The sequence below is a fragment of the Penicillium citrinum genome (assembly GCF_028827155.1).
Source record: "Penicillium citrinum strain IBT 23319 chromosome Unknown utg000005l:1.0-1900146.0:1.0-1900348.0, whole genome shotgun sequence".
Taxonomy (NCBI): Eukaryota; Fungi; Ascomycota; class Eurotiomycetes; order Eurotiales; family Aspergillaceae; genus Penicillium; species Penicillium citrinum.
The window spans coordinates 1075665-1093572 of record NW_026622690.1 but is presented as its reverse complement, the minus strand read 5'-3'; the positions used below and the strand labels follow the sequence as shown (position 1 = coordinate 1093572).

The window sequence follows — 17908 nt, the reverse complement described above, 5'->3', positions numbered from 1 at the left end:
CGCGACCCCACTCATTATCAAGTTCCTGGCAAATTGATTCTATCTAGTGTAGTGGGGAGTATCGGCCTGCCCACCAGTATAGGGATTATGTAAGGAAGTTGGCCTTATTTGGAAGGGAGCTTATATACATCCATTTTAGATAGCATCTTTAGCATCACCCAGAGTCAATTTAGAGGAGTTCCAGCCTATTCGAGATAGTGCCAGCAGTTAGCCCTAGTTGGGGTGTTGTTTACCCTCATCCTTCTACCCCATTCGACCTGCACGTACCGACCGTGCTGCCTCGAGCATCCTATCCCGTTTCACTAGTAGATGCCCGGAAATCCCTTTCGTTGATTCATATCCAATGGGTGAATTCTGGAGAATCTATTTGGCAGGGAGATCTCTGGTGCTCGATAATTAGTACAGCAATGCATCTGTCTCCACTCGTCAGACTATACATAAAGCTGCAGATATTGGCGCAATTTTTATAGAATTTTGAATCAAACCCCATCTCCCTCGGTTACTGCCTTTGCAAGAGCCCGTCTCAAATCTCTGGTTATCGTCAAAATGCCTCTTTATGACGTGGAATATGTCTGCCCCTTAACCTGTGCCCAGCAGGAAGCATTGGCAGAAGCATTCACCAACCTCCATGCCAAAAGATTCAACACACCGCGTTATTTCGTCAATGTTCGCTTCACGGATGCGAGCAATCAGGTAGTGTTCCGTGGTGGACACAGGCGAAAATACAACCGCGTCATCTTGCGCACCCGAGCTGGAAGCAATCGAACCAATGAAAGTTACATTGAGCATTGTCGCGCAATAGCCGCTGAATGGGAACAAATCGTGGGAAATGAGGACGACGAGAGCTTGCGAACTATATGGGTGATGGGTGCTTTGACAACTGCTCTTGAAGCAGGTCTTGCACGACCTAAGGTATGTTGTATTGGGTCTACCTGGGAGGAAGAGGCAAAGTATAAGGATGAAGAATATCCCAGTTAGCTAATAAACTGTTGTCAATAATAGACCGGAGAAGAGGATGACTGGCTGGAGGCCAATAAAGCCCAGTTTAAAAAGCTTGCCGAAGGGGGAGACGAAGATTTTATAGAGCTGATGAAAGAGCTGGAGTCCGACTGAATCTTTCTATGATAAGTAGGTCAAAGGAAATGGAATGACGATCCCTAAATCATTCAAATCAACTTAATGGCCTGCGATCCCACTTTCTAAGATATACTATCATTCTACTGTTCTATCTACACATCCTCTTCGAAGGTTTAATGGCCCCTAAGATTCAAATGAACCAAGACACCGCGATATCTCATCTTTCCACCTCGGAAGACCTGCATAGCATTTTCAAACCGTTCCTTAAACCCTGTTTTGATATGCAATTCCTTCTTTCTTACTATTTCAAATTGTTTCCGAGCCTTTCCACGTAGCACTACATACTAAAATATGTTCCATTGACTCCATTTTTAATGCCTAATGTTCACAGAGGCTGAAATAACCCTCTTGGAACTCCTTGTTCTGTTTCGCAGATGTGAGGCCACGCTCTTTCATAAGCTCAAGTCGGTACGCTTTAGCTTCTTCTAAAGTCATTACCGGACATTCAATCGTTTCCACTGCAGCCTTATCGACCTTCTGCCTTTTTGCAGACCGATCAGAGCTCTGATTCTCGACAAGTGTCTCATTCTCAGTAGAGGCCTCCTTATTCTCTTTCCAATCCTTTTGTTGCGGCGGCACATTAGCCGAAGAAATAATTCGTCGGTGCGGATCGACCAAGAACAATGCGAGGATCTTGCGATGACCAGGCCTGGACCGATCCTCCAATGAAAACGGACTTACGCAGTGCTGAAGCGTATTGGGAAAGGTAATGAGTCTACCCTCCTTGGAGATCACGCTGCCGAGTTCTTGCGTCGTCAGGCAGGGGCTGTTGTTTTCCAATTCGATGGGAAAGCCATATACCTGTTGCATGAATTGGTGTTGATCTTGTTCATAGTCAAGGTCGTCCATGTAGTTATCCATTCCGCGATGGCGGAAAACGAGCGAGCTGTTAGTGATGTTATCACTATCGTAGTAGTAGATTGCCGAAGCCACGATGCGTTCGTTCTATGTGATACAAGGTAAGGTATGATTCGAGGTATTGAGGGAATGAGCACTGAGAGATAGATTAAACTCACGAGTTGGCCCTCAATATGCCAGCTTCCACCCTCGTATTCAGGTTTCGCGGGTGTCAGCTCAATATTCGCCAATTTGACAATAACCTGTAATTTGCGATGACAGAAGTCTGTTCGGAAGTTGATAGGCTGCACCCGGTATTTGTCTGGCTCAGGGATTTTGAACTCCCCTGGCTCGGGGATTTTGACTCTGCGAGTAGCCTGGTATCCCCTTTGGCGCTCATAATGGTCTCTATTGTGCTTCAGGTATTCCTGAAAATCACCATTTCCGTCATACTCTTCCTCCTCTTCGTCCCATTCCGGAAACTCGTCCTCACCATAGCCTTCTTCCCATTCCACGTTGTTGTACGAGATTCTCTTGGGGTGATCCTTTTCAGTAAGAGATGCTTCCCACAGGGGTACAGTTCGTGAAATGATAGTTTCAATAGCTTGGTATAGCGTGCGGTGCTTGACTGGATGAGCGTTGTTTATATAAGACAATATGTGACACTCTCCATCTTTTGAGATATATATGTCACATGGCATCCATTGGAATTTATTGCTCAGCACTGGTAGGTCCGATACTTCTCTCCTGCGGTGCTTATCACTAGAGTTGGCCGCAGGCTCGCTGTCGGAGGGAGTGGGAATGACCTCGCCTTTCCCTATATAATCAAGGCAGTCTTCGAGGCCGAGCACCTTATCAGGAAGGACTCGCGTTTTGCCATAGAGAACCGGGAAGAGAGACGGGTGCACGAGGTCCAGTACCTTGTCATCAGAGCCAGGGTGGTAGTCTTTCTTGTCCTCGGGAACATCCTCGAGAGGCTTCACTGCTTCTTTAAGCGCATCCTGAAGCTCTTTTGAAACGGCGGTATCCGACTTGATTACATTCTCAAAGACCTCGAAGTATCCATGTTTCTCGAGACAAGATGTCTTCCACTGAAGTTCTTTGATGATCCAGTCCATCATTTTGGGCGTAACATCTTGTCCACTCTGGGCGATTTCTTCGCGCCATTTGTTGGTGATGGTCACGTCAAAGACCTTTCGTTCCCACTCGGGCTTGTCAGTGATCGTGTTCATTACCTGCATCATAATGATTTCTCTCTTGACAAGAAGCTTGCTAGAGGAAAGAAGGAATATAATGTCAGAATGAATGATCGCATGCAAATTGAATATTAGTGGTCAACGCACTCAAGTCTTTCATCTTGCAGATGATTTGGATCCAGTGCGTTATCGAAGCCCTTGGAGATATGAGTCAAGGTGGTTCCCCTCTTCAACATATCGCTAGACAAGATAGTATATCAGCATCATCGTTTATATGTAGACACCCATTGATGATCGGGACCCACTCAATGCTGCTTTCGAAATCAATCGGGTACCACCGCCGACGCAGCTCGTTGATATTTGGCTGGACTGGTCAGCATTCGCCAGTAAATACAGCCGTGGAACATTATAAAGCTCACAGCCGGTGCAGAATTCAAGGGCACATTGAATCCAGGCATTTGGGTTTGGAACCATTCGTGTGTAGGATCCATTGCGAATATCGAAGCTCGGATGCTGATATTTTTCTAAAACTTCAAAAATTGCGGCTGCGGTGGCATTTTATCCTCAATTGTCTTGCACTAGCGTCGAGGCAACTATCAGGCTGCCACTGGGGATCAATGAGACATTGGAAGATTGCTGAGAGAGATGATTGGTATGGGTGCTTGCCAAGAAGAGGTGGTGGACCATTTGACTTAATATGGCTTGGCGCTGTTGGATGGGATATTTGGAGATATCATGTTACCTTGATAGCGTTGATGCTCCCGAGATCGTTGGTAGTCTCTGTCATTTGAAGTCAGACACCACTTTAGCAGCCAGAGCGAAGTGTTTCTATAGACAAAAAAAAAGAAATGTGAAGCTGGAAACGAGGTTCTGATCTGCCGAATGTGATTCCCTGATGTCAAAGCTAAAGCTAGATGAGCAGCAGATCTCGGGTACGAACGCCAGATATTATGTAGTACCTTTCTACATTGAAGATATTCAGTCTTGCTGAATATCATGATGAGGAGGGGGAGGAAGAAAAAGAGAAGGAAGAAATATCAATTTAAGAGCAAGGGAAAGATAGTACCAAGATATTGTTAATTTAGTACTGGTCATGAGGTGCAATGCCCACGCTATCATGGCTCAGGACCTGATTCTGTTGGTAGAAATGGTTGTATATCCCAAAGGGACCAGAATGGGTGGTTACAATGTACATCCCAGTGAGGCTGTAAGGTGCGCGCGGACTTGTCAGCCCATATCTTTTTCTCTTCAATGCCACTGAAGATCTCATATGTGAATTTGATTGTGTGATTTTGGAATCGGCAACTCGAGTTAAAGAGAGAAATGGAGTTTAAAATTCAGATTAGAAAAATGAGATGCAGTCCTTTCAGTATCTAAAGTAAACATAGACAGGACTCCAGGGCAGTTGACGTAGTCTTGACAGTTAGTCAGATCATCTGTCCGAGCCAATATAGTAGTACCTTCTGGAAGTCGATAGTAGCTAGTCATAGTTAATGATTCAGATTTTTCTATAGTCTAACTGTTTAATTTCTAATTGTCAAGTGCATTGGAGAGAAAGATGCAGAGGCGTCCGGAAAGGAATCTGGAGCTGCCGATCCCCAGGGGGAACGTAATGTGAGCACAGCGATCTGGATCATCAGAAGGTCCACTCCGCTGAGAGTAATTGGTGACCGCAGCTCCGTGTATGTTTGTTTCCGAGCTCAGTACAAGTCATAGAGGCGATCATACACCCAAGAATGAAATAGCCCGAGCGGGTGGCGGCAGATATGCCCGAAAGTCCCGCATGAACCCCGACATGCCCGCTCCCGACAAATTGTCCGACGCTCCGCCATAAATCCCGCGAGGTGATTACAAACAGCAGAGGCGTATTCTGCCGAGTCCATTCTTGTAATCCAGGAATGGGGAGCAGTTTAATATAAAAAGGAAGGCTAAAGCTTGCATTATGTTTGTTCGAAAGTCTCGCTACATCTATTTCAAAACCCGGAAGACTTTGTCTTGACATTTATCTTCGCTGAATATGGCCACCTCGGTACTAATCACTGGCTCCAACAGAGGTCTGTCATGAGATTGGAAAGAGAGACGTTGAAGTTTTAATACTGACACAGGTTACAGGCATTGGATTTGAGCTGTTGAAAATGTACCTTGCCCAGCCATCCACAACCGTCATCGCTGGAGTGCGTGATGTCAATCATCCCTCAGCAGTCGAATTGAAGACGCTTCCTGTAGGCCAAGGTTCGCGTCTCATTGTGATTCAGCTTGACAGTACCTCTCCAACCGATGCTGAAGCTGCAGTATCACGGCTCCAATCGGATTTCGGTATCACGAAACTCGACACGGTGGTCGCAAATGCAGGCATCGGAAAATATTGGGGCCTCGTCGTCGACACTCCAGCCAAAGAGGTGGAAGAACATTTCGAAGTGAACTCACTTGGTCCCTTCCGCCTGTTTCAAGCTACCCAGGCCCTTCTGTTCAAAGCATCAACTCCCAGATTCGTGGTGATCTCAACTGTGCTCGGCAGTGTCGAGCTCCAGAAGAGTTTGAAGATTCCTAACGTCGCGTATGGAATGTCAAAGGCAGCTGTAAACTTCTTTACGGCGAAGATTCACCATGAGAATCCGCAGTTGATTGCATTCCCCATCCATCCTGGGTATGTAGTGCCTTCAAAGCTCAGAGAGTTGAGATCCGACTAATTTTCTGTCGATACTAGATGGGTTAAAACCGAGTTAGGAAACTCCATTGCCGTCGCCATCGGTAGCAAAGAAGCCTCTATCACTCTACCGGAAAGTGCCGCTGGTGTATTTAATCAGGCAAGTCATCCTTGAAAAGTGCTTCAAAGATGTTCAAAATTAACCATATTCTAGATCGAAGCTTCCACCCGAGAAGCAACCTCTGGACGGTTCATTGGGTACGACGCTGCGAGCCATCCCTGGTAGGACCTGTCTGATACATCGATTATCCAATATCAAACGCTTGAAAATGTCAAATGAGGCCAGACGTGGTTTTTTGTGAAATCATGAATTCATATTGTTCATGGGTCCCGATTTAGGTAGTGGTTGATCTGTTATGACAGGCGGAACACTTTTTCCTGTTTCTCTTTTTGCGGTCTGGTATTAATAAAAAATAAAAAGAATAGCTGTCTGCTTTCACGACATGCATTTAAACTTGACAACTGACAATTGTAGTCGAAGATGCACCACCGAAGGGTGCAGACGCTTTAAAACAAATTTGCGATGTCCCTTGCCTGGATAAGTTGCGCATAGACCCCTGGAACGTCTTTTGTTAGCACACACCTTGGGTTGTATTCTCTCCTTCAATTTCGGGCCGTACCTGCAGCCTTCCAACGCCGATTATTAGCTTCTAGTCCCCTTTTAATTTCGTCTAGTGCTCCACGAGCATCCGAAATGACTGTATTCTGCGAAAGCTGGCCATAAATCAGAGCAGATCGGTACATGGCGTCAAGACAAAATGGCGAGCTTTCTTCGCGCCCACACAAGCCTGTTCTGTTTATAGTCCGCGCTAGCCCGAGCATTTCTGATGCTATGGCGAGTCGTGTGTTCAAGATACTCTCCGTCCTCACTTCATGGTCTGGCGAGTTCTGCAGCCAGGAAAGCATCTGAGTGTTCAGAATGAGTCGAGCGCTATGATCGTCAGCGAGCAAATACAAAAGCTTTGTGGAATGAAAGGCCTCAGTACCTATGACAGATAGTTGCAGGACTGCAAAGCCCCATATCACGTTGCCGACTCTCTTGCAATGAGACTTGAGTCAGTGCTAGGATGGCTTTGTCGAGTATATTTGCTTCCTCCTCATGAAAGGAGTTTCCGTCTGTTGCGCCTGTTGGGGCACGGAAGTTCCGCAGAACTTTCCCAAGCAAGAATGCTGCTTGCACAGTCAAGGCAAAACGACCCATGGCCCCCGTTGGAAGCGATGACAATGTTGGAGACCCGTTAGACTCCGTTCCCTACATGACTTGTCAGTCATTCCAGATTAAATTGGTCCAACATTAGAACAGGATAGACTTGCCATCGTAGTCAGCCCCGCATCCCATAATTTGTCATCTATTGGAAGAGCGCTGGTACTCTCGGGCTCCTCAGTAACGGGAGCTCTCTCTGGACAACCGACGTTCATCAAACTGCAGTATTATTAGACACCGTTTAATGGTATATATGCCAGATTTTGTGTAAAAATGTGCTTGTATAGCCATAGTAACATCATCAGACAACCGGAGGATTGAATAATTCCACTGTCGAACATTCATGCAAGCATGTGACGTACCGATCTAAAAGTATGATGGCCCACCATGTTCTCCTCTCCTCCTCGGAATCAATTGAGTTAGACCTTGCACTGGAATTCGGATTAATTGCCCGATTGACACCGAGGGCAATACCAAATTTGGCACAACAGCCCACTGTAAGATAAGCCGAAGGATATATAGCGTGTCCCATTTCATACAGTGCTACAAGTACCTGCGCTTGCAATAGCCTTAAGGTAAAAATACCCTTCAGCTCTGCGTCGAGAAAGGCAGTCTTGATTTTGCAGTAGGCGGCTGAGCGTGCGTTATCACAAGGTGTTGATACGATAAGTTTAATAGCAGTCAAAAGTAGACTGTGGTCCACGCGATTACCACCAAGAGGGCTAAGAACTTGATTCAGGATGGCTCTTTTAGAAAGAAACGGCGTCCACGGGTGGATATCACGAAAGTATACCTCAATATACTGCTTGATATCGGAGAGACTTTCTGCAGAATCCTGGATGCCGGCAACCACATCTGAGCTTCGCCCAGGCAATTGACCAAGAGATTGCTCGAACAATGTAGAGTCCGCAAAATACACGGCAGGGAAACCGTCAAATTGTTGTGACCTATACGGCGTACCTGGAAGCGCGTCTGTAGATTCTCCAGACGTGAGATTTCGGCGAGCGGGAACAGTTACAATGCGATACGAGCATGATCGTCCGTGTCTAGAAAGGAATTAGTTGCTGTATCGCAGCTGCCCCGGGTAGCTAGTACCGTTGGCAGAGAGAACATTCCGGCTCCCTCCTATCGCATTTTTTCTTGAGGCGTTTGCAGCTCATGCAGGAATAGCGTGAGAGATGGACCGGCCTTCTGGCGCCGGATTCCATATTCAGAAAATTGCAGCTTTGCAAATGCTGACGCGACCATTGGCGTCGGGGAGTTTACAATGGATGGTGAAGCCCGCTCACCCAAAGCGGACAAAGCGGACAAAGCGGACAAAGCGGACAAGCGGCATCCGACATCCGACGGCGCCCGACAATAATTCACGTGACACCCGACCGATCTATATAGAAGATTTCGCCGAATTGACAACTTCTGGGATCCAGGAGAAAGTTATAGAGACCCAATAGGTGTTAAGCCGGGAGTGGTGGCAATGCAAGAATGCAATTGCTGTTCACGAAAATACACTAAATGGCCCAAGGTGCGCCTAATTTCCCGAATATGACAACGAATGTACGATCTGGACCGGCAATTCGGCGTGGAATTACACGGGCTCGCGAAAATCTATGAGTTTTAGGGTAAGTTCAGGGCAAATCTGTAGATGGTGGATGGTAGATGCCTATTTGCCAAGGATACAGTAACAGGGTTAGTGGCCGTATCTCAACTGATCGTGCCGTTGAATGATCCGTTGATATTTCACAGCGTCACGCATCACAATACCGTCACTTAACTGAGACACTTCTTTTCGGAATATCTCTTGCGGAGGAGTTTGGCTTTCGGGAGCCCTGTGGCTCCCTCTTTTGGCGAGTGCATCTTGTCGTTCAACTATCTCTTCCCGAGACACCAAGATATCCACACGTAGCCTGTCCCCATCTTCGAGTATATCCAGATTCCCATTAGCAGCGGCTTCCGGACTAGCATAAAATAGAAGGAAATCCTAAAGTTCCAGACTGCCTCCCATCTCCGAGACAAGGTAAAGATCAGATCGGTAGCCCCAGAAAGGCCCTCCGCATCAATATGGACAGCATCTCTATTAATGGGAGTTCTGACGGCTCAGATGAATTCCCCATTGCTACAGTCTTTGATGTGAGCAGTACATGGGGTTATGTTCCTACGTCGGTGTTCCAGGTCTTGAAGGCTAAAATTGGCGTGACCACTGTGTCTGACGACTACGGAATGGTCAATTTCTCTTGCAATGCTGTACCTAACGATACAACCATCGCTTTCAAGTTCGGCGATCTGAACCTCGAATTCGACCTTGACTTGTTTATCGGCCAAGGTAGTTTTTTTTTAGTGAAACCGTGGGTCGATCTTTATACCAAAGGTATCGACAAGGATACGTGCTTTTTCCAGATTCTTGAGAACAAATTCGATGATTGGGAAGCTGGTGGGGCTATTTTTGGCTCCAATATCATCAGCTTGATTTATTCAGTGTTTGATCTTGATAATGAACAGATCTCACTGGCGAAGCGAAATAAAAATATTGATGCTGCAGATGATATTGTTGAGATTTCATCAGGAAAGGATGGTGTCCCTGGCGCGAAGAAGGACTCCGACTCAGCCGGTACACGCGTTGGAGAAAAAATGAGCATGACTGCATTGGTAGCTGCTACTGCTATGCTGGTTGTCGCATTCTAATGAGTGAATTTCTTGATAATGTTTGATATATTTGATTTTAATTTGAACTAATGGACATTCACGATGGGCGGTTTGATATCAATTTTAGAAAGATAGAATGATCATGAAAGCAGTTTTGTCAGGTTGCATGCCTTGTGATATCTAACTCGCACCATGAAAATGAATTCCATTACAATGATCCTCCGCTACATCAGATAGGGGATCCTATCCTGATGAATGTCAGGCGATGGCCTACATCTGAGAACAGCAGGGTAAGACAAATACTCTTCCAGTGCTACAAAGTGGATCCACGAGTGACTCACAAGGTATCAAGGAGCAGAGTTTATATAAAGCTCAATTTTTTGAATTTATTCCCCAAACAGACTAGTCTTTTACTGGTTCTACTCCGTGCTAGGAATTATTGTCTCTTCGGATTCAAGTTGACGCCAAGTAGTTATATAACATCTGCAAAGGCAAAAGAAAAACGCTTGGATTTTCCATGGCGAGAATTCTCAAGTCGAAAATATCCAATCATACCACCCAATAACTGGTTGAAATTTGCCATCGGAACCGACTAATGTATGCGCGCCTATACACTCCCAGGTAGGAGTGTAACATACAAACTGAAACGGGAATCTTTTACCATCATTAACAATTGGCCTGTGTGTTACCTAACGGTAGGTAAGAGACAGGCTATTTGTAACAGGCTATGACCCGGTATAGAGTCATATATACTATATAACCTTGGCTGTATACTTATACTAGGGGCCGATGCCTTGGTCCCTCATCATATCTGTCTGTATAGTTCTCCTTAATTAGATGAATATGTTGGGAGAATAAGGCTACTTTTAGGAATATTAGATTCTAATAAACTTTGATTTCTCAAAAGAACAAATTTAATTAGGTACGATCTGTTTCTAAAGGGAAAGATCGCCAGTCAATGGTAATTCTATAACACTAATTCTTATATAGTGGTCGAGCTACTACTATGTATACTGCGTTTGATTGAGCCCGCTTTCTCTGACTGACCGAGCCGCAAGAGCTTAATTAGCAATCTGTGATCGATCAGGTCAGGGTCAGTGATCTAATCATGGTGCTCAGGGCAGGCTCAGTGAGTGACCGCTTTGGGGATATAATAATCATTGATGAGCTCAGGCCGGTCAGGGGCGTGCTTCAATTCTACTCAGAGAGTAAAAGAGGCGAAAGGATGAGCACTAAAACGGAAAGAAAAAGCCAAAAGTTGCCAGTCATTATCCGGGACATATGATTTGGTATATTTGATGCTCGGCTAAGAATGGCCCTCAAGTGCGAGATTTAGCTATTAGTAAATCTTGGCAGGGTCTTAGGGCGATGCGTGGGCCAGTTAAAACACAAGGAAGTACTCCATATTCGAAGCTTGGAAATATGAACCATTCCTAGTGAAATTTATTTAGCCAGATCTAGCTAGTTGAGAAACTAATGTAGTGTTCACTGTACATATGTAATATTTTCAGCGCTAGGGGATTTCCACGCTCCGTTCTATTCCTGGATGGGAATGAGGCTCTCTTCGGCTCGCCGACCTTTTTTCTTTCTCTCTCTTATTGCCCCTCCGTGCTACTTTGTCCAGATTTAAAATTGCACAGACTCCCGAGGTCAAGGTCGTGGTTTTTGTTTGTCGTACACACCTTCAGATCTCTAGCCATTTCTTTGAACCTCTATCAAATACAAATCGATCACCATGCGCTGTGGGTCGGCTTGGCTGCTTGGCTTGGCTGGGGGCTCCTTGTCCAATGCATTGGTCTTAGAAAAGAGAAACAGTCCGGCTGTCTTTGAAGTACCGTTGATCAAAGAAGATATCTCACATCAAATAACCAAAAGATCGGATTTCCTTAATATCAACTTGACCGACAAAGTTTCTGATGTAAGTCTAGAATTGGACTGTCATCTTCGTATCAGACTCAAACTAACCCTTCCTTTCAGTTCTATGCCTATTATGCCAATTTCACATTCGGCAGTCCACCTCAGACCTTCAAGGCTTATTTGCAGACATACGGTAATGGATGTTGGCTGATGAGTGCGGATAATTGGGAATGCCAGCTTTACAAGGATCCTTCCTCTTGCGATGGATATGGAGGTTACAATCAGTCTACCTCGACAACCGCCAAAAAGCTCGATGAGAAATTCTCCTACGATGATAACGGCGTGATCACGAACGGCGACTTTGTCACCGATGTTTTGACGATCGGTGGTGTCAAAGTGGATAATATGAAGATGGGCATTGTTGGAGGTAATGCTGTTACTTCTAGTGAGTTGAAGATATCTCTTCTTTAAATAATCTCACTAACATGATTCCCTAGATACGTTGGGCCTCGGATATGGAAATACATCTTCCACCTCTCTGACTCAAGCCCTAGTCGATGCAGGTGCCATCAATTCCCCGGCTTTCAGCCTCTGGTCCGAAAGCGTGCTATTCGGCGGCGTCAACAAGGCCAAATACAACGGCTCACTACACACATTCCCCATAGTCAATGGGTCTGACCTATCAAAAGCTCTCCGTATTAACATGGATGGGATTTCAATCAATGGCACATCAGCAGCCTCGAGTGAATTCCCAATTGACGCTGTCTTCGACAACAGGATCGCAATGACCTACGCGCCTAAAGCCATCGTGGAAGCCCTGACTTCACACTTCAGCAATGTTTCTGTTCCAGATGAACTGGGCCAAGTGAACTTCTCATGCAGTTCTGTCAGCGAGAATGCAACGATCGAATTCAAGTTTGGAGATTTGGAACTTCAGTTCTACCTAGATGAGTTCATCGGCCATCAAAGTGATATGCTTGATGCAGGTGGATATAGCACTGAGGATGATACTTGCTTTTTCACGATCGCCGAGAATGTGGACAAGGATCTCCAGAAGCAGGGGAGCATTGTTCTTGGGACGAATTTCATGAGCCTCATTTATTCGGTCTTTGACTTGGAGAATGGCGAGGTCTCTCTGGCGAAGAGAAACAGTTTTATTGTTCCGGATGATATTGTCGAGATTAAATCTGGGAAGAACGGTGTTCCTGGTGCGAAGAAAAGCTCGGCCAGCTCAGGAGTTGGCAGTGGACTGACAATGTGTGTGATGTTGGTCGCTGTCGCGATGGTGAATCTTACTCTTTAATGCCCTAATGTGTGTTTTGAAAAGCCATTATACTGGCTATACGACTTGAACAAATATACCTATCAATGATAAATATATTTATGCTTTGATCTTTCATGTCTTGATACAGTATGTCTTAATCGAGAGACAATAGTGACAAATTGTCCCCCTCCAATGTCATCAATAGACCGACTACATCCAAGGGCACCACGGGACAACCGCCCCCCCTACCAGCAACACCTTTCTCTCCAAATTTCTCAACATACCACTTCCGTCCCCATCTTGCATGAGGGAGCATATTTGCAACTGCGTTAACCACAAATATAATCGCTGGCAAAGGTAGCGGTAACCCACATCGATCTGCCACGGAAGCAAATGGCATCAACCAAGGTGCAGCTCTCAACGGAGGTGCAACGGAAGTGGCAACAGTACTCGTCTTGGCGGACACAGAAAGAGGATAAACCGCAAGGCCAGCAATCGCGAAGCCCATCCACTCTAACCATTCACAGACATAGTGCGGGTACAAAATAGAACGGAAGACACCCTTCATAGGGGGAATCACATAGACCTTATCATATTTATTACCACCATCTCTAGAACCAGATGTGCTGGAATCTGATTTTTTGGAAGAGCGCTGTTCAGCTTCAGACCTCCTCATCCGGAAAAGGGAAGTCTCAGAATAAATATTGCCAGCCATTCCGAGGGCAAACACTGCAGTTCCAAGAATAGGCAGTGCCGATATCAACGGAGAAGAAGATTGAATTGTTTCGGCGCCATTAGTCGCGAAGCCAGGAATAGGAATCTCGAATCCTCGAATCCAACCAACCAGACAAGAAGAATTGAACCAGTTAAATAAAACCGCACTTGACACAACAAACAAGTGCATGGGGGACATGCTTGGTGCCGAGAAAAAAGGGGAGATGATAGCGCGGTTTGCATAATGTATACAATACAATGCCGCAATAAGCTGATTAGCTATTGGGAGTTCCGAGAATGAAGGCGATGAGATGCCGAGGTTGTAGATCAAATTTAGTGGGCCGGCGATTTCCATTAAGAACCATCCTATGCGGCCGGGCATATTGAAGATTGAATTTTGCATGGATGTTTTGCCGGCTGGGTGCCAAGAGATCAGCCATTGAATTAACGAGACCTGGGAGGGAATGTTAGGTGGGAGTTCAATTCCAATTCTTCTAATCTTGCCTTTGTTTACTTACCAATGGGAAGTATTGAAAGACTGTCAGGACAAAGTTGTAGGCGGATAGAGATATGGGATATAACTCTGCCATCGCGGGCGTAGACGCCCGGATGGTGGATAGAGCTGCGCCCATGATGAATCCCAAGAGTGAAATATGTTAAGGGAGGAAATTACGGCGGGAGAAGGAGAAGCTTGTTTAAAGTGGAATCGCCTGAAGAAAGTCTGGTGATGTAACCAAATATGCCCGATTTGGTAAGCGGTCATGGATAAGCTTCAGTAGTTACTAGCTGTATTGCATTGGCTACATTTCTACTATATGAGAAGGGGTTCCCAACATGATGTCTGATCTCCATTATATCTGTTCAACCCACTGTAGTGTCCATCTGTTCTCCTGTAGTACCACCTTTACCCCTCCGCTCCTTCTTAAATGCCTCAATTCGGGCCTTGAGCTGAGTGTCTGGGGAGTGTCAGCTCTGCATGCGTTGTACACAAAGGACACGGAGTCTTACCAGGTATCACGTCTTCCATGGTCAATGGGACACGGTTGAATGGATCGTGAGGGTCACTTAGTAAGTGAGAGCGAATGGTAGATCGGTCGATAGACATTCGTGAGTTGGGAAGGATGACTGGGTCTTCCATGAGGGTATACATAAGGGGATCTATTAAAAGTTAGTAGAGTTCCATTGACTACGGGTGTAGAGGTTGATTTACCCAAGAAATCGTCCGGGATCTCGCCCAAGTCTTCCTCCGCCTGTTCATCCTCCGCCTTGGCATTTTGGACTCTCTTCTGCAGCTGACTCCAACGGTGCAACTCTTCCTCGCCTTTCAGCGACCATTTGCGCATAATTTCGGCGGCTTTCTCAAAGTTGGCTGGCTTGTACGATCGGCCATCACGGGCAACCGCGACAATGAAGTTCTGCTTGGACATCAAGTTGAGATACACGTCCGTGATTTCACTGAGGAGGGCGCGAGGGTTGAACCCATATTCTGAAAGGTTGTCCACACGCAAGGTTGAGCTCTTGGGACCGACCATGGTATCAAGGTTATAGTCCAACATGTCAGCCAGACGCTGGACAATTTCTGGCATGGTGAACGAGTCCGCTAATGCGTCCGTGAATAGCTTCAACATGGCTACCGTCTCGTTGGTCAACTGCATATAGGACTTGGCGCTCCGCTGTGCGGTGGCCAGATGTTCTTCTCGTTGTTGGCGAGTGGCTTGATCCATTGAGCTACCCTCCCGGTTGAGCTCTGTCTGAGTGCTATATATGGTCTTGAAAGCGCCAAATGACTCGTCTAACACGTACGTCACGTCATTCAGAAGCATATTGACGAACTGAACAAAAAAGTCAAGGTTCTGATTGGCCTGGTTGGATAGCTTCTCCCGGTAGAGAGTATTGGGCCAGATGCACTTAATAATCTGGAATATCTCGTACCGGATGTTGAACTTGTCAAAGAATTGTGTGTTTGTGCCGGTGTGCTCGGCCTCGATGTAGAATTTCATAACAGCATGCAAGAGATATTCATTGGCGAATTCAAGTGAGTTGAGGAGGTCCTCCAGTACACCTCTACCACCCGGCCGCATCCTGATTGTACCACGGTGCATAATCGAGACGAGTCCGGCTTTGAGATAGGGGTTCTTGATATACGCTGAGCTCTCCAGAAGGGTAATGCAGAGAATGACCAGTTCGTCTCCCTGGGTAGCAGTGATGATCTGCGGCATGCACCACGTGATAAATTTGAAGTTGCTCACAATGTCATTTAAGAAGTACTCTGGCAGGCACTTGAAAATTTCGGGCTGCTGCTCGGGTAGAGGCAGCTTGATGGGCTGCTGAGGGAAGTTTACTCCAGACACAAGTCTCAACAACCAGACGGTGACGTATCGCATGAACAGCATCGAGCGGGCCTGCCACTGGTCATCAATTAGGACACCCTGTAAGCTGTACTTCAAGGCCAATCCAAGATCGAACTTATCCTTGAATCTCTTCAAAGCTTGCTCAAACATGCGCAGCTGACTGGGGTTGTTAGTCCATCGGTGACGTTCGAGTTCAAATTTGGTAATTTGGGACTCCATCTGCCTGAGATCCTTTTCCAATTGTTCCAACTTCTCAGTCAACGATTCACTACCATAGTGATGGGCTGCGACTGTTAAGAAGAAAATTTCGGTAATGAAGTTGGATGAGCCGTCCACCTTCTTGGAGTAGAATGCGTCGGAAGCATGCTGGTCTGCGTTAATTTTGGTTTCTTCTCGCATATCTACCCTGGAATCCCGATGAAGATATTGAGCATCGATCCTATCAATTTTTGTGAAGCTTGCATCCATGAATGGCTCACAGAGTTGGTCCAAACAAGTGGTTATGTTGAACATAAATCCATCTGATGAAACTGTCTCCGGGTCGACTTGCATGGCCCGTCGCTTATGGTTAATGTTCAATGCAGTCGCAAACCAGTCAAGGACGCGATCGCGAGCTTCCTTCGAAGCACGGATCAAGTGGTTGATTACATCCAGTAAATCGGAGCTAAGTAATTGCTGTGTCATCCGAAGAGACCGTTGTGCGTTCATAATATATGCTTGGTCTCGGCTTTTGGGGCTAGAGAAATACGACATCGTCACTTTACCCTGGAGAGGTGATAGGCGGAACCAGGGCCCCAGAAGGGTGACTTTCTCAAATTGAGCTGGATCTTTGGAGGCATTGAATATAGATGACTCAGTAATGGCGGCTGCTATAATTGGATGGCGAACAAGATTGCGAAGTGCCTATAGAAGACGTCAGTAAATCATTCCATATTAGATGAGCCAATTCAACGAACAATAGCGTAGGGCTTGTAATCATCATTGACGTCCTTATTGGAAAGCTCCGCGCTCAATTCCTCAACGGCAGCGATGAATGCAGGTTTGATGCTATCATCTTCTTCGAATCTCTTGACGGCCTCGCCAATGAACTCGAAATCCACACCCTTGTCGTCCTCGGGGTCTAACAACAAGTGCGAGGCTAAGGGGGATCGCTGGGGCGAGTTCACACTAAGATAGTCCTGATTAACCATCATTCCTGCGCGTGATCAGAAATAATCAAAACATCCAAACATACCCGAACATTTCTGGCATGGTCATTGCAAAGATGCAGTAGCTCATACATAGCCGCCTAGCTTCGCAGAGAACTTGGAACTTGGGATCATCGTCTCGTGTTCGTCGGAATTGCTTTTGAAGCTTGGTAATACGCTTCCAGCATGGGAGAAGATAATTCAGTGGGCGCTGGGGTTCCGCCTTCGAAGCACCCTCTAGTAATGCCTGGTCCAAGAGGGCCGTTTCAATGCGCAATTCCTTGCCCTCGTCCTGCAACTCATTACTTAGACCAGGGAGATAGACTCGTTGCCCGGTCTGTCCCTCTTCCTTCAATGTGAGCCTAAACACTGCACTCAAGGTGCGATCCTCGAACGTTTCGATGGTCTCTATCTTGGCCGGCGGGGGGAGTTCCTGCGTTCGATGGTGTGTTTGAACCTGGTCGTTCTGGCGTCGCAGTCGAAGAAGCGGATGGTGTGATTTTTATGCGTTTCCCCTCCGGATTCTGTGGTGTCTGTGATGCGGAAGCTGACGCACTTGGGAACTCGGGCTTTGGTTGGGTTGTCCGCAACGGGGAGTGAGTGGGCGATGCATGGGAGGAAGTCGGTGGCAATTCTGATGCTCCATCACTAGCAGCGGGTGATGGATTCGGGTTTGATAGCTTTGCAAGGCGCTTGTTGCGGATCTGGGGGAGGATAGCTCAAGTCAGCCACTGGGAGAAACGAAACAAGATCAGGCGAGGAGGAACTAACCTTGTCCGCATCAGAAAGTGAGTCTGACATAGTGAATTCCGAG

General features: G+C 46.3%; 9 protein-coding genes across 9 annotated transcripts; 4 read left to right on the top strand and 5 right to left on the bottom strand.

Annotated features, from left to right (window-relative positions):
- Nucleotides 1-546: 546 nt before the first annotated feature.
- Nucleotides 547-1113, top strand: N7469_006241 (uncharacterized protein; the record flags this gene model as incomplete). Its single annotated transcript, XM_056645159.1, has 2 exons — nucleotides 547-912; nucleotides 1003-1113. 2 exons carry the CDS (start codon nucleotides 547-549, stop codon nucleotides 1111-1113), a joined length of 477 nt encoding a protein of 158 aa, XP_056500397.1.
- A 342-nt stretch (nucleotides 1114-1455) lies between these two features.
- N7469_006240 (DUF4246 domain-containing protein) lies at nucleotides 1456-3406 on the bottom strand (the record flags this gene model as incomplete). Its single annotated transcript, XM_056645158.1, has 3 exons — nucleotides 1456-2082; nucleotides 2154-3246; nucleotides 3318-3406. 3 exons carry the CDS (start codon nucleotides 3404-3406, stop codon nucleotides 1456-1458), a joined length of 1809 nt encoding a protein of 602 aa, XP_056500396.1.
- Nucleotides 3407-5187: 1781 nt separating this feature from the next.
- Nucleotides 5188-6103, top strand: N7469_006239 (SDR family oxidoreductase; the record flags this gene model as incomplete). Its single annotated transcript, XM_056645157.1, has 4 exons — nucleotides 5188-5224; nucleotides 5283-5817; nucleotides 5878-5965; nucleotides 6032-6103. 4 exons carry the CDS (start codon nucleotides 5188-5190, stop codon nucleotides 6101-6103), a joined length of 732 nt encoding a protein of 243 aa, XP_056500395.1.
- Nucleotides 6104-6326: 223 nt separating this feature from the next.
- On the bottom strand, nucleotides 6327-6621 carry N7469_006238 (uncharacterized protein; the record flags this gene model as incomplete). The annotated part of the gene is made up of 2 exons (XM_056645156.1): nucleotides 6327-6382; nucleotides 6498-6621. The coding sequence occupies 2 exons, from the start codon at nucleotides 6619-6621 to the stop codon at nucleotides 6327-6329; spliced, it is 180 nt and encodes a 59-aa protein (XP_056500394.1).
- Nucleotides 6622-6856: 235 nt separating this feature from the next.
- N7469_006237 (uncharacterized protein) lies at nucleotides 6857-8241 on the bottom strand (the record flags this gene model as incomplete). Its single annotated transcript, XM_056645155.1, has 4 exons — nucleotides 6857-7129; nucleotides 7171-7300; nucleotides 7444-8127; nucleotides 8177-8241. The coding sequence occupies 4 exons, from the start codon at nucleotides 8239-8241 to the stop codon at nucleotides 6857-6859; spliced, it is 1152 nt and encodes a 383-aa protein (XP_056500393.1).
- An 898-nt stretch (nucleotides 8242-9139) lies between these two features.
- On the top strand, nucleotides 9140-9760 carry N7469_006236 (uncharacterized protein; the record flags this gene model as incomplete). Its single annotated transcript, XM_056645154.1, has 1 exon — nucleotides 9140-9760. One exon carries the CDS (start codon nucleotides 9140-9142, stop codon nucleotides 9758-9760), a length of 621 nt encoding a protein of 206 aa, XP_056500392.1.
- Nucleotides 9761-11456: 1696 nt separating this feature from the next.
- N7469_006235 (uncharacterized protein) lies at nucleotides 11457-12881 on the top strand (the record flags this gene model as incomplete). The annotated part of the gene is made up of 3 exons (XM_056645153.1): nucleotides 11457-11639; nucleotides 11699-12023; nucleotides 12076-12881. 3 exons carry the CDS (start codon nucleotides 11457-11459, stop codon nucleotides 12879-12881), a joined length of 1314 nt encoding a protein of 437 aa, XP_056500391.1.
- Nucleotides 12882-12996: 115 nt separating this feature from the next.
- On the bottom strand, nucleotides 12997-14188 carry N7469_006234 (3-oxo-5-alpha-steroid 4-dehydrogenase family protein; the record flags this gene model as incomplete). Its single annotated transcript, XM_056645152.1, has 2 exons — nucleotides 12997-14010; nucleotides 14075-14188. The coding sequence occupies 2 exons, from the start codon at nucleotides 14186-14188 to the stop codon at nucleotides 12997-12999; spliced, it is 1128 nt and encodes a 375-aa protein (XP_056500390.1).
- A 229-nt stretch (nucleotides 14189-14417) lies between these two features.
- Nucleotides 14418-17895, bottom strand: N7469_006233 (ubiquitin-ubiquitin ligase UFD2; the record flags this gene model as incomplete). Its single annotated transcript, XM_056645151.1, has 7 exons — nucleotides 14418-14512; nucleotides 14565-14714; nucleotides 14767-16810; nucleotides 16864-17074; nucleotides 17142-17502; nucleotides 17552-17798; nucleotides 17866-17895. The coding sequence occupies 7 exons, from the start codon at nucleotides 17893-17895 to the stop codon at nucleotides 14418-14420; spliced, it is 3138 nt and encodes a 1045-aa protein (XP_056500389.1).
- Nucleotides 17896-17908: the final 13 nt, after the last annotated feature.